Source organism: Hypanus sabinus, chromosome 6, assembly GCF_030144855.1.
Source record: "Hypanus sabinus isolate sHypSab1 chromosome 6, sHypSab1.hap1, whole genome shotgun sequence".
Lineage (NCBI taxonomy): Eukaryota > Metazoa > Chordata > Chondrichthyes > Myliobatiformes > Dasyatidae > Hypanus > Hypanus sabinus.
Window position 1 is genome coordinate 81052300 of NC_082711.1, and position 17433 is coordinate 81069732.

Consider the following 17433-nt stretch of genomic DNA (forward strand, 5'->3'; position numbering starts at 1 on the left):
TTCTAGATACAAACCCAATGTCCAATTTTCAATATGTTCAGGAAAATGGGATAAACTCCTTAAAATATTCTAATAGAAATATAGAAAACTACAGCACAATACAGGCCTATTAACCCTCCTTACTGCCACATAGTTGATTCTTTTACCACTCATCTTCACTGACAGTTGGCAGGAGACAATTAATATGTAGCATGTCGTTAAGATGAAGGAGTAAACCAGTGCATCAGTTGGAAACACATAGATGACAAGGAAAAATGTAAATTACATAACTGTACATAGCAGCACTAAGCTATCGTACCGATCACATTTACTACAGAAAGCACCCAATTCCCAGCCTGGATTTGAAAATCTGGCAACTATATGCTAATTTTAAGATTGTATGAACTTGCATTATTAGAATTTTAATAACCACGTATTTATTGGTACTCATTCTCATTGCACAGTAAAAGGGACAACAAATTTTGACAGCACAGCCTTTCTTTGCAGGAAGCTTCTTTTACAATATTATAAAAGGAAATCAAATAAATTGATGAAAATTTCAGGGATCAAAAAAGTGGTCTTGCTGCAATCCCCACAAAGTGTGCTGCTCTTTCACACGAGGACTCAATGAAATAAATAAGCAATGTCATTATTATTTTTAGCCTTGGGCCTAAATGAAAACACAAGTAACTCCCTCAAATATTTCTGAATAATGATGTTTTTTTCTCAATTGATATTTGTCTTGTACCTTATTCTTAAAATGCACTTTAATATTTAGCACTCTAAAATATTTAGTTTTAAATATTTTTTTAAAATTAGGCTTTTTATCTTTGAATTTGCAGTCAGCATAGACTGACTGCTCAGCCAGTTATAGCATTACAGGTATCAACCAGAGTTGCAAAAAAAGGAAATGTGTGTCACAGATCTTATCTTGTGTTCAACTCTATTCAAGATCAACAATGAATGCTTATCACTGGTCTTTACTCAAGCTGCTCTAGATTGGCTTTGTTCTCAGAGGAACAGGATCTGATGAGTCATAATCAACTTGATGTATAACTCAAGTTATTTTGCTTACTTTTCCATCAATGATATATAGCTTGGGAAAGAGGAAGAAAGCCTGAAACATCTATATATAGTTGTTATGTTTAGCAACTTAAATCTGCAGGACAATTCTCCTGAAACACTGCTGTCTTGTTTACATCAGAGAAACTTGAAATGACATGCAGAAGAGATACACAATACACATCTGAAGCAGTTTAGGAAAGTAAAGGGAGGAACACCTTTTACCTTTGCTGTAGTACTTAAAATGTTACCTTACACATTGTGTTGCAATGGCAGAAAAAGTCTGCAATGATTTCCAGTCCTCTCAATTACTTTAAGACTAGATGTTCCTATATAAATGACATGAAAAGAAAAGCTTGCAAAAGCATTATTGGGTCCTCTTATGTTTTGTCTTCTACTCAATTGTCCAGATGAATAAAAGCTATGCTCTTCACAGTACTTTGCCTTCAGTAGAATTGTTATAAATCTTCACTATATTCACATTAGTAAAGCGTGATAACAGCTTTAAATACATTTTAAATATTTTTAGATTCATGTTATTTATCTGTGCAATGAAAGATATTCTTACAGAAACACAATTTAAAAGAAAGTAATGCCATTTCAATAGTGTGCAAAAGGGCTAGAAATATTAAAATGTCTTAACAGTTAAATACCCAGGCTTATGTATACCAGATTATTACAAAAAATCAGGACCAAAATAAAAGTCTATCAATTTTCCATGGCAACAAGACAAGTATCAGAGAACTGGGGGACTATTAACATGGCACTATTGTTTAATAAAAGGTGTATTGAGCATTTGAAGGCCCATTAACAACAGTGGCAGGCAAACTAATGGGAAGAAAATCCTAAGGGACCATATAAATCATTATACAGAAAGCATCTCTGATTAACAATCAAGTTCCAAGTGATAATAAAGTAGGTCTTTTGATGTGGTCTACTTTGATTTAGCATGATGTTTGACAAGGTTCCATGTGACATAATGATCTGTAAAGTAAAAGTCCAGAGATCCAACTAAAGTTTCAATCCGATTCCAGGACTGTTAAGATTAGCCAATGGTTAGTCAGCTCTTGGCGACTGGAATGCAGCACCCAGACACCACAGGTTGCAGTGCAAAGTCCCGGTTTTAAAAATTTCCTGTCAAATCATGATCTTTATTTAATCAAAACATCCAAAAATAACTAGATATGAAAATTAAAAGGAAAAGAAGCAGAGCTTTGGTGAAAAAGTACATGCGAGGAACTAGTGAAGGCCACATTGGGAGCAATGGGTGCAATAGATGGTCCCAGCAGATTCACAGGTGAAGTGTTGCTTCACCTGGCACCAGACTCAAATGGGAAAACTGACTTCCTATGCTGTAACCTTTTTGTAATTCTGTAAAGTCGATGAACTGTTTTCAAGAGTATACAAAACGACTGCAGCTCTTGGTAGACAAAGCAGATATTGACCATCTTGTCAGATGAACAGAGAGAAAATAAAATCAGCAAAAGAAATTAAAAGGTTCAGCAAGTAGTCACGAAAGCCAGAGCTGGCTCAGTGCCTGATCCGAGTGGCACCACCTACAACATCTACAAACGTTGCACCGTCTTCTCCAGAGGCTGTAGAGAATCCTCAAGGTCGTCTGGAAGGGAGGCAAAGTGCCCAAGCAATGGAAGTATGAAAACAGAGTGTGGATTCCAAAAGAAGAGAACTCCGAGAACATCAGCCAGTTTAGGATAATATCCTTGCAGAGTGTTGAAGGGAAGGTCTTCTTCAGCGTGGTGGCAAAGTGCCTAACGGAGTACTTCCTGAGGAACAATTACATCAACACCTCCGTCCAGAAGGGTGGCATTCCAAGGGTTCCAGGCTGCTTGGAGCACACTGGAGTCATTGCACAGCTCCTGAATGAGGCCAGAGAGAAAAAAGGTGATTTAGTGGTTTTGTGGTTGGATTTGGCCAATGCCTTTGGATCAATCCCCTACAAGGTTGTTGGAGACACTCTGAAGAGGCACAATGTTCCTGTAGGAATCAGAGGCCTCATTATGGACTACTACAATGAGTTCCACCCGAGAGTCTCAACAGGGCCAATAACATCAGACTGGTGCAGGCTGGAGATTGGTATCATCACAGGCTGCACCATCTCAGTCATCCTTTTTGCCCTGATAATGAATATGCTGGTAAAATCTACAGAGCCAGAGTGTCGAGGCCAGAAATCAAGATCTGGGATCTGCCGACCACCAATACGAGCCTTCATGGATGATTTATCACTACGGAGTCAGTGCCTGGTGCTAGGTGGATTCTTAAGGGGCTGGAAAGGTTGATGAGGCGGGCAAGGATGTCCTTTAAACCTGCAAAATCAAGATCTGTTGTGCTGAAGAAGGGGAGAGTACAGGAGAAATTTTGTTTCTCTATTGAGGATATTCCAATTCCTGCCATCACAGAGAACCCTGTTAAAAGTCTTGGGAAGATGTTTGATGCAACACTCAGAGATAAGGCGGCAATAAGAAACAACTGTGGGGAGTATGAATAATGGTTGCAAGGGGTTGACACGACTGGCCTTCCAGGGTGGTTTAACTATATAACCATATAACAATCACAGCATGGAAACAGGCCATCTCGGCCCTTTTAGTCCATGCCAAACGCTTGCTCTCACCTAGTCCCACCTACCTGCACTCAGCCCATAACCCTCCATTCCTTTCCTGTCCATATACCTATCCAATTTTTTTTTAAATGACAAAATCGAACCTGCCTCTACCACTTCTACTAGAAGCTCGTTCCACACAGCTACAACTCTCTGAGTAAAGAAGTTCCCCCTCCTGTTACCCCTAAACTTTTGCCCCCTCTCATCTCATGTCCTCTTGTTTGAATCTCCCCAACTCTCAATGGAAAAAGCCTATTCACGTCAACTCTATCTATCCCCCTCATAATTTTAAATACCTCTATCAAGTCCCCCCTCAACCTTCTATGCTCCAAGGAATAAAAATCTAACTTGTTCAACCTTTCTCTGAAACCCAGGTAACATACTATTGAGGCCCCACTTCAGTGATAGAAACACTGATCAATGTCAGGGGGTGTGGATCCCGAGGATATTGAATCCCCACTATCAGTGATAGAAAGGTTCAAGGCATGGATTTACCAGCACAGTATGCTATCAAGAATCCTCTGGCCACTGCTTCTCTATGAGTTTCCAGTTTCCACCATTGCTGAATCAGAAAGTGTAGTCAGTCGGTTCCTGCGAAGATGGCTGGGTTTACCAAGGAACATCAGCAACTGTATGGGAATAACTGCAAACTGAGGATTCCCCCTGAACTCCATCGAGGAGGAGTTCAAGGTCTTGTGAACAAGAGAGGTGCTGTAGTTCTGGGAATCTTCAGATCCAAAGTTTGCTGGAGCAAGAGTGGCGGTGAGAACTGGAAGAAAGTGGAGAGCAGAGGCTGTTGTGGAAGAAGCTGAGGCGCAACTGCGCCACAAAGTGCTGGTGGGGGCAGTCGCCAAGGGAAGAGTTGGACTTGGAAGCCTTGAAGTTCCCCCTTTTGACAAAGTACAAGAGAAAGAGCGACGAGAACTGGTCCAGAATGAAGTAAGGGTAGTTGTGGAGGGGAGGACCAGCAGAGCAGTGGCAATGAAACAGCAAGGAGCCTGGACCAAATGGGAGCAGGTGATCTATCGAACGATCACGTGGAATGATCTCTGGAAGGTGGATTCACACCACATGAAGTTCCTTATCCAGGCTGTCTATGACACCTTTCCTAGCGCATCTACCTGCACTGCTGGGGCCTTGCAGAATGACCAGCTTGCCCCCTCTGTGAGAAGACCGGTACGCTAGAGTATATTCTGAGCTGCTGCCCCAGAGCTCTTGCCGATGGCCGTTATCGGTGGTGGCATGACCAGTCCTCTGGACAATTGCTGAGACAATCTGCAGCACCCTTAACATCTGCCAGAAAACAAGTCAGGTCAAGAATACCATCTGTTATGTCAAATGGGGGAAGACCAACAGAACACCAGAAAGCAACTGGGTTGCTCTTCACTGCACAGGATTGGAAGCTAAAAGGAGACCTGGGAAAACAGCTGCAGTTCCCTCCCCACTTCACAGACCACACTGCGGCCCGACATTGTGTTGTGGTCCGACTCATCGAAGCATGTTCTTATACTTAAGCTTACCGTGCCATGCAAAGAATGCATGGAGGAGGCCTACGAATGGAAAAGAGCCAAGTATGAAGATCTGAAGAACAACTGTCAAACAAGAGGCTGGAGAGCAAAGTGTTGGCCCGTGGAGGTTGGATGTTGTGGCTTTGCAGGCCAGTCGCTCTGCAAAGTATACACTGCACTTGGAATCACTTGAGAGAGGAGAGTCATTTCTACCACCACAGATGCAACAGAGAAAGCGTCAGGATGGCTCTGGATAAAGAGGGCAGATCCTTGGGTTGCTGCTAGGGTATAGGCCGGGGTCTCATCAACTCTGGTCCGGTCGCCTGGGTGAGGGTGTATGATGTTGAAAGACCCGAAACACCTGACGACCCCAGGTAACATCGCTGATGATGTGCCCTAGCAGATGTTTCTGGAAGAAGAAGAAGAGGAGGAGGAGGAGGATGATGATGATGATGAGGAAGAGGAGGAGACAAAGACAACGAAGAAGTAGTAGTAGTAGTAGACAACGCAGATATTGACAGTCTTGTCAGATGGACAGAGAGAACATAAAATCAGCAAAAGGAATTTAAGTGTGGAAAGCCTAAAATACATCTGGAAGGCAAATAAGAATACACAATACATAATATTGAGGTTTGTTGGAACAGAATGCCCTTGATATTTATGTTCACAGACCACTGGAAGGAGGACACATAAATAACGTTAAGGCAGAGATTTTCACTTTCTGATCAAACTAACAAATACAAAACTTGAAAGGTCAAGGTAAAACTGAATAAACTATTGGCCAGGCAATAAAAAGATTACTCTAGGGGAAAAAGGAACTTTGCTGTGGGGTTTCATACTTCTCTTAACTCTGAGTACACCCAATATTTTCTCTTTTTATCTGTTTTAGAGTCTCTGCATTGTATGGTACAAATCAATATAATTTTCAGGATTGCCAGTAGAGTAACATTTATGCTTCAAGAATGAATTTGTCTGGCTGGAATTGTTTTCTTTAGGAAAGGGAAAGCTTACAGAAAATTTAATTGTAGTGCATTAAATTATGATAAACTGAAGTGGACAGTAAGGACCTGTTTCCTCTGGCCATGAGGTCAATAACTAGGTAATTGGAAAGAGGTTTGCAAAAGAGTTGAGGAAATGTTTTTCCACATACAATGTGCAAGAGGTCTGAAACTTCATGCCTGAAAAAATGAAAAGGGCAGAAACTCTTTGCATATAAAAAGCATTTAGATGTGTGCTTAAATAACCTACAGAACAATGGGCCAAAATCAGGAACTGGAATTAAGTTGATTGTCTCCTACACAGCATGAACACAATGGACTGAATGGGTTTGTTCAGTGACATAAATTTCTGTACTTCGATGTTCATAATGCTAATAGACCAGGGAATGAAAAAAATTAACAGCTAGAAGTGTGCTTTTTTTGTAGACATCCAGTCCTCATCATTTTTCTAATGAGCTAAAAATCTCATCATGGACATTTACATTTTTATTATACCATCTCATTTCATTGACTTTGCTCCAGAATGTGTACTTGGCTTCAACAAGTCTTTGGTACAGGGCCATATAATAGAATTTTTGCCACTAATCACAACACAACTGTGCCTAGCAGGTGCTGAGATTTTTAAACAAGCTTTCCCATTTGAAGATCTTATAATAAGAGCTTTCAAAACTAAATGGCTTTCAGAAAAAATTACAATATGAACCGTGCATTAAGCATATTTTATACTCCCAAAAGATTTCCACTCATGGCTCTGTAGTTTGAAAAGGTGTCTTCACATTTCTGTTATTAATTCACTTAAGGTCTTTGTTATCAAAACAAGTTACTTGAATTTTCAGCAGTGCATACACGAACTCCAAAACATCACAAATTTCTGGTATCTGTAGTCTTTTTTTTTCTCCATGTAAATGAAGCTTGTTTTCAGTTATCTTAAAAAGATTCCATGTAATATTTCATGGTACTATGCTTGTTGCCTTCCTTAAAGCCAAATAACCAGTCACAATGTCTGAAGGAAGCATCCGGATATATGAAAACTCCTTTGTGCTGCTAAACCGAAGCTTGCTTTGTGGGTCTGTATAATTAGCCTGTAAGAAAAAAGCAAAATAAATTCACTTTACATGCCAAACAAAAACCCATGTATGAAACACAAATTGGGTCACTATATTGAAAATCTTAACACATGGTGTGCACAAACATCATAAAAAATCTGAAGATATAATCATTCAGCTCAACCTGTATTTAACTGATGGCCATTCAGGCTATCGAGTAGCTGTTAGTTCCTATAAAAAGCAGTAACAGTATTGCTCATTTTTTGTTTCATTTTGTGGTTTTTAAATAATTCCATTTGTCAGTACATTTTGATTTTGGAAAAGTGCTTACTTGATGCTTTGTAAAACTGCATTATTGCAAGTTCACACCAGTCATGCCATTTGTTTTAAAATGAGAATTTAATGACAATTAGTTTATTTGGAGGTAGCATCTGTAGTACAATTTGCACGAATTAGCTTACGGGAGTCAGTGAGGCTTGTGTCAATGTTTTGTGAATGCCAAACGAACACTTGCCACTGGGTGAGGTTTGACAGTTTCAACTATTATGACCCCAATGATTTTTAGTAGTGTAGTTGTGCGAGAACACAAACGACATTATTTTAGCACAAGATTAACATATATAATTCATAGCTACCTCCATTTCTACATTCAGTAACTCTGATTGCTTTTTTCTCCTGTATTATTCTCAACCCCTTGCCACTGACCTAATTCAACCACAGCCCTCTGCTACACATGTAAACTGGTTGTTACCACTGCTTCACAGATGTATTTTTCTTTCAACTTCCTGCTCAGATTTGTGATTTTCTGCTCTACTCTCAATGTGTTGTAATGTAGATCTTGCTCCTACTTCTCTGAAAGCAATAAACTCTCTCATCAGAGGTCCAAGCATCTGTCATTTAATTGAACAAGCTAATGGCCTGTAGCATGCTGAGTCTTGGGGTTCCAATGCTTTTGATGCAATGATTTTCCAACTCTCTTCTCTGTGCTGAAGTTTAACAGCCCTGCTACACTGACCCCCTGCACTTCAATTCTTGGCATGAAGCTTCTTTATTCCCACAATTTTATGTGTTACGTACCCCGTAACTGGGTGTCTAACCAGCAGAGAAAGAAGAATCTGTTAGAGTCTGGTGGTACCAAACTAAAGGTGTTTATTAATAAAAATAAGCAAAACCATATCAATAATCCAAATATACATATAAAACAAGTTAGCAGCAATAAACCTAAAAGTGTAGGAATAATAATAATCAATAATAAACAAGCTCTATCGATGTCTAGGGGTAAATGAATTGTCATAGGAAAGTATGGAGTTCAGTTCATAAATGCTGAAGTAGTTATGGTTGTTGTATTGAAATCGTTGGAGAGAGAGGGAGAGAGAGAGTGAGCGAGATGTAACAGCAACAGTCAGGCAAACCTTCCTTTGCTTTCTTAATCTGTCGTATCGGTGTGGTCATTCAGTTATGACCTCTCCATCCTTCTGCTAGACCGTTCTTCTGTGGTGGACTCGTCACTGTGGTATGAGTGGACACACACACAAGTCCCCACCGGCCTTGCTTTAACACTGTGAGCTTTACTGACCGATCTCCTGGTTCGGTCTCCAAAGCCCCCCACCTTTCTTGTGGGTTCCAACACTCAATCGGTGTCCACGGGCGTGTCTGGAGGGTGTCTCTCCAGACCTGTCTTTTATCCCTACTCACGGGGACTCAGCTATCCATCACTCCTGAATGACTGTGTCCATCAAATAAGGCCACTCCTTCAGTCCACTGAAGAATGTTTATGAGCAAACTATTGTCTTTGCAGCGAAACAGTAAATAATTCAAAAAGGAGTCACAAAACTGTTAATCAGCAATTTCCCCCTCTCTCTTATCTGTCGCAAATGTTCTTGCCTGGGCTTTATCTCTCTCTCATGGTCAGCATAGCAACAGTAATAGTTCGTAGTTCTCAGGAGGGGGGTTGGGAATGGTTAACTCTGTACCCCATTGTCCATCAGGTCTGTTCATCACTCATAACACATGACAAATTCACAGATGAAATCTTTACTTGACCATTGTATGGAATGAATCCTACACTCGTTCATTCTTCGCCATGAGTTCCCCATTTGAACTGAGTGAATATTTCCAGCTACAAACTCAGTGTTACTTATTTGTCTTCCAAATATCAACACAGCAATGCCAATTTGCCAGGTCTACAAAAGCCTTATTTAATGAAATTGTTCTGTTGCCATTCATCTTATAGTTAATTTTAACTATGAGTGATGCTCCTGAGGTTGTCATAAAAGTACAAAAATTTCCAGCAATTGCTACATGATTGAGATGTTTATCGTTAACACTTGGAGGCACAATCAGAGCACAAATTCACCCTCACCCTGACAAAGCCACAACATCTGTACAAATACTATGAAAAGAGCTGAAAAGTAGATCTTGTATTTACATTTTAAATCATATAAATGTTGTGAGAGTAAATTTTATTCTGTAGTTCAAATTTTTGGGAGTGACATATGTACAAGGGCAAATTTCTGTTATTGAATGGCCATAATGCAGAAGCCACCTGTACTTATAGTCTAACAATGTTCTTACAGCTCTCATATGAGGAATTAAAAATTATAATATCCTGTTATTTTGCTTATAGATCTTGGGAAAAAACAGTAATCGATGGGAATAAGTCCAATTGTTATAAAATTTCAGACAACTTTCCAGGAGAGTGAATTATTTTTGTATAATTAATCAGCACTTATAAAGAATGAAAAGTCATCCTTCTATGTAGTTGCAGATTCTCATAATCCTTGATTTGTACCATCCTCTGTACCTCTTCCCTCATTAAAAATTCACATTAATTATATTCTTATCAAATCATTTGTTGAATACACTTTATATAACTTGGCTCTATAATATGATTCTGTATCTAAAATGTGGCTCCTTCATTTGTTGTGATTGTTGTAATTCTACATGGACACAGGTTACTGCTAGGGCCCTGCAGGTATCAACTCTATTTTTGCAAACTTGTCCAATATCCCTCAAGATTCTTACCCATCAATTTTAAAAGCACAAATTGACTCAAATTCCAAAGCATTTTGGAGAACTTCTGGTTTAAGATGGCATTGGTAAAGCACAGTGAAGTCTTGCTGGCAGCAAAAACAACTATTAACTACTTTATTAATTACACTTTTTCTCAAAACCGATCACTACAATCAATAGCCTGCAACTTCCCTTTTGGAGTTAACTTTTGATTTGCCTGTACGACTTGGCATTTTTGTGGTGTGAACTGAAGTCTCAAAGGTGCAGCACAGGTGTGGCGTGGAATTACAGGCCAAATTAAGGCAGTGGGGCCTGGGCCCAAGAGCAAGGAACGAGCCAATGTTTGGCTACAGGAGTGGACTTGGAGGCAATTCAAAGCAGGAGAACTGAGGTGAGGTCGAGTCAAGGTGGCAGGTCCCATGCCCGAGAGTGAGGAACAAGCTGAGGTTTGACTGATTTAAGCGCTGGGCCAAATTGGAAAGGTCGGGTATGGGCAGGTCAAGGCAGTGGGTCCTGGGCTCTAGAGCATATCAAGAGGGCAGAATGAGAACAACCCATTATTTTGCCAATTTAAGTGCTGGGCCAGATTGCTCCTCCATGAGGTTTACTTGTCTCTGCGTTGAACTGAGGCTGTGGCCTGCAACTAATGGGCTCCTGGATCGGCTGTTACTGGAACACACACAAAATGCTGGAGGAAATCAGCAGGCTTAGCAAGCCTAGCTGTGGTCTCACTTTCATGAACTTCAGTTCTGGATGTTATTTGCTTATTTTTATTGCCTGTAAGATTTGATTTTTTTCTGTACATCGGGTGTTTGACAATCTTTGTTTTTACTGGGTTCTTTAGGGTTTCTCTGTTTTGTGGCTGCCTGTAAGGAGACAAGTCTAAATGTTGTATATAGTATACATACTTTGAACTTTAAAAAGTTCTAAACTGATTGTATAAAAACAAAACACTGGAAATATTTAGAGGTCAGGCAGTTTTTGTGCACGAGAATCAAAAGGTAAGGTAAGGTTGATGGCCATTTTCACTTGGTCTCCACCTCATCACAGATGCTACCCCTTATCCAACAGTACAAGAGGCCAAACTGGGAGCATGATAGCATCTGACAGTTTAGGATTGCCCTTCTAGGCTGGACAAATGTTCTGGATATAGATAAGTGAAATGGACATACAATTGCATTCCCCAAGGTAAAGGAGCCCACACCAAAGCACGCAATGTAGAAAACTTTATTGAATATCATACAAATACAACACTGCTTCAGCTGCAGGAAATGCTTGGGTGCCTGGATGATGGGAAAAGAAAATAAACAGGCAGGTGTTGCAACTCTTACTTTGCAAGGGAAGGAACATATGTCTGGTTGTAGTATTACATGAAGAGAGTGGAGATTATGCAAGTTAATGTGCTGAATATGGAAGCTAAAGGGGTGAAATGCAATGATAAAGAGAGACTCTGCTAATGTTTTAGGAGCAAGTATAGGGGCAAGACCAGATATGGAGTAATGGAACAATTGGGGCTTAGAGCGCCAATTGAAATAAAACATGACATATTCCAGATTGATAATAAAAAAGTTAAAACTGATTGAATATAGAAAATAGAGGGTGAGAAAGGATATGAAAGTGAGAAGAAAACTACAGGAGAATAGACTAGCAGTTAACATGAAAGGGAACCTAAAAACCTTTCTAAGAACAATTTCCACTGAAGTAATTAACAGGCATCAAAGTGCGGATATAACTATTGAGGCAGTTGGTTGGGCTAAATTCAGTAAGAGGATAATAGTAAAAGAGTAAAAGAGGTATAACTAGATGATACGCAAATTGGTAAGGACAGTGTACCGAAAATTCTGGTCATCATTACAGTGAATGAGTCACCTGGCCCAGACAAGTTAAATCAGAGATTGCTCAGAGATGAAGGGTTATACAAGTAAATCTTCCCACAATACAAAGGCGTCCTGAAAAAAATTACAGAATGACCAATGGATATTTTTGGCATCTACCTCTTCACATATGCCCTCTATCCCCATCTAACTTGTCCTACAAAGCAAAGCTCCATTTGCTATTGCAATGGGAGGTAAATGTCCCAGAGAGCTGGACCACTGTTGCAGAGATGAGCTTGAATCCCATCAAGGTAGCTGAGGTATTTAAATACAAGGATTAAATATAAAAAAATGGAAATATAAGAAAAAGAGTGGTTCAATAACAGCAATAATAAAGTTACTTAATTTTCAAAGCCCATCTGGTTCAATAATGTCCTTCATAAAAGTAAATCTGCCCTCTTTATCCACTTTGGTCAATAAACCAAGATCAATGTGGTTGACTATTTATAGTCCTTTAGTTCAAGTAATGGGAGATGGATGATAAATACAGACAATGCCTGTAATGTCCATTTCCCACAAACAGGAAAAAAAACACATGCCGGGACAAATGCTTTTAATACTATTAACAACCAAGCATGAATATTCAAGGTAAAATTTTAAAATTTACAAATGACAAGTTTCGATGTATGATAACAATGAGGATATTAGTGGACATTGCTAACTGGAATGGATTTGTACAGTACATAGATAGTGAAAACTCTTGTACTGTGATGTGATATATTAGGCAGGTAAAACAAGAGATTGGCAAAATTCTAAACCAGATCCAATAATGAGAGGGAACAAGTGCTATATAGGAAGTCTTTGAAGGACAGAATTTTAAAAAAAGCAAATAGCATCATGGACTTTGTAAAAGGAGGTACAAAATAAAGGAGTGGACAGCTATGCTGAGCTTCTTAAATGATAATCCATGTAAAATGACTATATGTAGCTAATTACGATTCACTCAACACAAAGTTGTAAAACCAAAAGTATAACATATTTTTGCATTGTATGACTTTTCTGCGGCAGCTGGAAAGATGCTGGCGAGATTGCTTTTTGTATACATTTATTATGTGTGTATTAGCTGCTGTGATTCCATACTTCAAGAGCTTTCATAGGCTGTAAAGTGCTTATTATTCCAAGTCATGAAAAACATTATACAAATACAATCCTACTTTAAATACGTCAGGCCCTGTTTGGTTGCAATTGTAGTGACAATCTAGGTCTTCAAGAGACAGGAAAATAAGACTGCATTCATACACAATAAAGGCAGAATTAGATTCCATTATCTCTTTAATAATCTGTCTGTTATCTATCTGCTCACTTATCTTTGCACAAAAAATATCCTGTAAATAGTATAAAAGCCCACACCAATGAAAACTGTTCATAATGGTAGCTATCAGATGATGGAAGAAAATTGCCAGAAACTTTTACAATGATTCACTCAATTAATGAATATATCTAATCAGCTGATTGTGAGGCAGCAACTCAATACATAAAAGCATGCAGACATGGTCACGAGGTTCAGTTGTTGTTCAGACCAAACCTCAGAATGGGAAACAAATGTGATCTAAGTGGTGTGATCTAAGTGGTTACAGATGGGGCATTTGAGTACTGCAGAAATTGCTGATTTCCTAGAATTTTCAGAGTCTCTACAGCTTACAGAGAATGGTGTGAAAAACAAAAAAAATCCAAAGAACAGCAGTTCTATGGGTGAAAGTGCCTTGTTAATGAGAAGTCACAGGACAATGGCCAGACTGATTCAAGCTAACAGAAAGGTGATTGCAACTCAAATAGCCATGAGTTATAACAGTAGTGTACAGAAGAGCAACTCTGAATGCCCAACACATTGAATCCTGAAGTGGAATGGCCACAGCAGAAGACCATGAACATATACTCAGTGCCACTTTATTAGGGACAGGATGCACCTAAAATTAGGAGTGAGTCATTTGCCCCCTCAGTCCTATTCCATTATTTAATAAGATTCTGACTGACCTCTCTGTAACCACCATCTATTCATGTCTCCTTACTTCCTTATTTATCAAGCGTCTCTATGCATTGCTCTCTTGAAAATATTCAAAGGCACTGCTTCCATCTCAGTTTGAGGTTAAGGATTCAAAAACAACTATTTCACGGAAAAATACTGCTTACTCCATTTTAAATGGATAATCCCTTACTCTTAAATGGTGATTTCTTAGTTCTAAATTCTTGCATGAAAGCAAGCAAAATATGTCAAGACCCTTCATGATTGTATGTATAACATCGCAAAGAAATATTATAACATACATTTTGAAGTTCATTCATAAATTAATTACAAATCATAACTTTTTGCTTGTATTTTTCATGTTCTCATTCCTCATGAAACTTTTAGCTACCACCGAGTGTCTATACTCTGATGTCTACTTGTGGCCATGCTGTCAGTGAACCGCACTCCCCAGCTCCTTTAAAATAATAATTTGGTGAAGCATTTGTTTATTGCAAATCTATTTTTCCCCAAACATTTGAACTTTTTTCCTTTGTCCCAAAAGCAGGGTTTTTTTTTATTTTAAAGGGGCCATATTATGAAAATTGTCACTACTTCATTATTCAGCAAAAAATATCAAGACTTTGAGGTACAAACAACGTGGTGTAACCTAAGTTCGGAGAATAACATTGCATAAAACATTGAGCTTCTTGCGTTAACTCAATGCAATGAAATTAAACAATGCACTTTACTTACAGGAAGTCCTGAAATATCTGAGTACTTCTTGGCTGGTTTAAAGGAAGGAAGAGCATCTATGCTGCAATCTGAAAATTCAAAAGAAAAGGGAAATCAACACCTGACTAGGTGAACAAGACACTTTCACAAACATAAAAACACATGGGGTTACGTGTTTTGAAAACACTAATAATCACTCAAAAATATTATTATTCCTAGTAATATTCTAGGAAAGCCAGCAGTTTTCTGCACATCTTCAAACTATGTCTACACTGCCAAAATCAAGACCACATAGTCCTTCAATAAACAATTTCATTTCTCACAAAAAAATTGGGTTTTTACACAATCTTATTAACTTAGTCTAAAATATTAAACCTTAAAGAATTCTACTCGCAGCGTATTAGCAGAGTCTAAAGACCACAGCACCGGTGCTGAGGACCAAGGCATAGATGGAGGAGCACTTTTTGGACTGCTTTGAGTTAGTGGACTAGACAACATTCAGGGATTTCTCTTCAAATCTGAATGAATACATCACAGTTGTCCCTGATTTTATCAATAGCTGTGTGGATGGTGTACCTGGTGGGGCACTGAAAATCTGTGCCAACAGGCTGAAGTATTCAAAGAAATCTTCACTGCTTTCACTGCTGCAGCTGGAGGTTCCCAGCTACTTCAAAAAGGCAACAATTATACCAGTGCCCAAGAGCAGGGTGAGCTGCCTCAATGACTATCACCCAATTGCATTCAGATCTACTGTGATGAAGTGCTTTGAAAGGCCGGTCATGGTCAGAACTAACTCCTGTCTAAGCAAGGTCCAGAACCCGCTGCAATTTGTCTTTCGACACAATAGATCTTCAGCAGGTGCAATCTTACTAGCTTTCTACTCGGCCTTGATCACCTTGACAATGCGGGTGACACAGCTATCACTGGCAGAATATCAGATGGGGACGAAGTGGCATTCAGGAGCAAAACAGATCAACTGGATGATTGGTGTTGCAAAAACAACCTTGCACTCAACATCAGTAAGACCAGAGGACTGATTGTGGACTTCAGGAATTTAAGTCGAGGGAACACACACCCGCTCTTATCGAGGGATCTGAGGTGGAAAGGGTGAGCAGTTCCAAGTTCTTGAGTATCAGCATCTCTGAAGATCGATCCTGGGCCCAACATATTGATGAAATTACAAAGAAGGGAGGAAAGTGAATTATTTCATTAGGAGTTTGAGGATACTTGGCATGCACCAAAGCCACTTGCAAATTTCTACAGATGTACAGTGGAATTCATTCTAGCTGGTTGTGTGCCAATCTGGTATGGAGGTGCCACTACACAGGATCTGAAAAAGCTGCAGAAAGTTGTAAACCTGGCCAGCTCCATCAGGGGTACTATCGTCCTAGGTATAAAAGATACCTTCAAAAAGGCAACATCCATCATTAAGGACCCTCATCACCTAAGATATGCCCTCTTCTTACTGCTACCATCAAGGTGCTGGTACAGGAGCCTGAAGATATACACACATTTCAGGAACAGCTTTTTCCCTTCTGCCATCTGAATGGACAATGAACCCATGAACACCATCTTACTATTTATTTTGCTAATTTTTGTGCTACTCATTTAATTTTTAAAATATATTTCTTATTGTAATTCATAGTTTCTTTTATTGGTATGTATTGCAAAGTACTGCTGCCATAAAACAAAATTTCACTACATATGCCAGAGATACCAAATCCGATTCTGAGTATTTGTCAATTTGCCATACAGCAGAATAACAGCGCCACTTATTATACTTTTGTGACAAAACTGCACCCCACAATTACAAAGCAGAAATACTACTAATTTATGCGCTGATTGTAAAATGCAAGTTAGAAATTTCAGCATTATGGAAATTTTTCCGATAAAATAAGTATCAGCAATGTTCTAAAATGAAAATTTTGCCATGTTTATATTTGATTATATTTTATAACTGAATCTAATATATCCATTATTCAAAAACCTATGATTCTAATAATTTTATTGTGGTCAACCCCGTGTGGCTTTAAATAGTCATATGTTCTTATGGTAATACTTTTTCCTCAATAATTTAAAAACAAACTTCGCATAAGTTATGAAGATGTAAAAAGTTGTTAAATCATTCTGGAATCAGGTTAAACAAACAGCTTTCTTTAATATACTAGAGAAGAACTTGTGTTTGATTTTTATTAGATCTATTGTAGGCACCAAATTACAAACACAAGTTTCTCAGGGATTAGGGAAATTGCAGTGAAGATGCAGATGGAGGAAAATAAAATGGTAAAACCTCTAACTATTAACAACAGCTATAAAATCTCGCCAGGCTTCAATGTATATTTTGGACATATTTTGAAAATGTAATAAACTGTCAAAGGAACTTACAGTTAGGATCGTTTAGTTTCCATGGTAGCATTCTCTCTGTTGCAAGAATTTGTTTCAGATTTTTCCAGACACGGCTCTTCTTGCCAGCACCTGCACCGCCAATGCCAGAATGCTAGAAATTAAGAGACCATTTCAAAAGAACTGCAACAGGCAATACACATTTATTGTGTTATTCTTGGAAATAATGCTTGCTTCAACCTGTTCACATGATCAAACATTGGATTTACAGTTTCAAAACTATCACTCAGAACCTGCTCAGCAGTGTTACACTACAA

At 38.9% G+C, this 17433-nt stretch overlaps 1 protein-coding gene across 4 annotated transcripts in view; it reads right to left on the reverse strand.

Annotated features, from left to right (window-relative positions):
- Window positions 1–6633: 6633 nt before the first annotated feature.
- The window catches only part of ino80c (INO80 complex subunit C), a 35272-nt gene continuing 24472 nt past the window's right edge, over window positions 6634–17433 (reverse strand). For 3 of the 4 annotated variants that reach the window (XM_059972487.1, XM_059972488.1, XM_059972489.1), the window contains exons 5-7: window positions 17159–17270; window positions 14795–14862; window positions 6646–7246 (exon numbers count right to left, since the gene is read on the reverse strand). In XM_059972487.1, the coding sequence (XP_059828470.1) occupies window positions 7115–7246; window positions 14795–14862; window positions 17159–17270 (312 nt within the window). In that variant the 3' untranslated portion in view covers window positions 6646–7114. Of the gene's footprint in view, window positions 7247–14794; window positions 14863–17158; window positions 17271–17433 lie in introns of all 4 variants that reach the window. The other variant, XM_059972490.1, reaches the window with a different exon arrangement.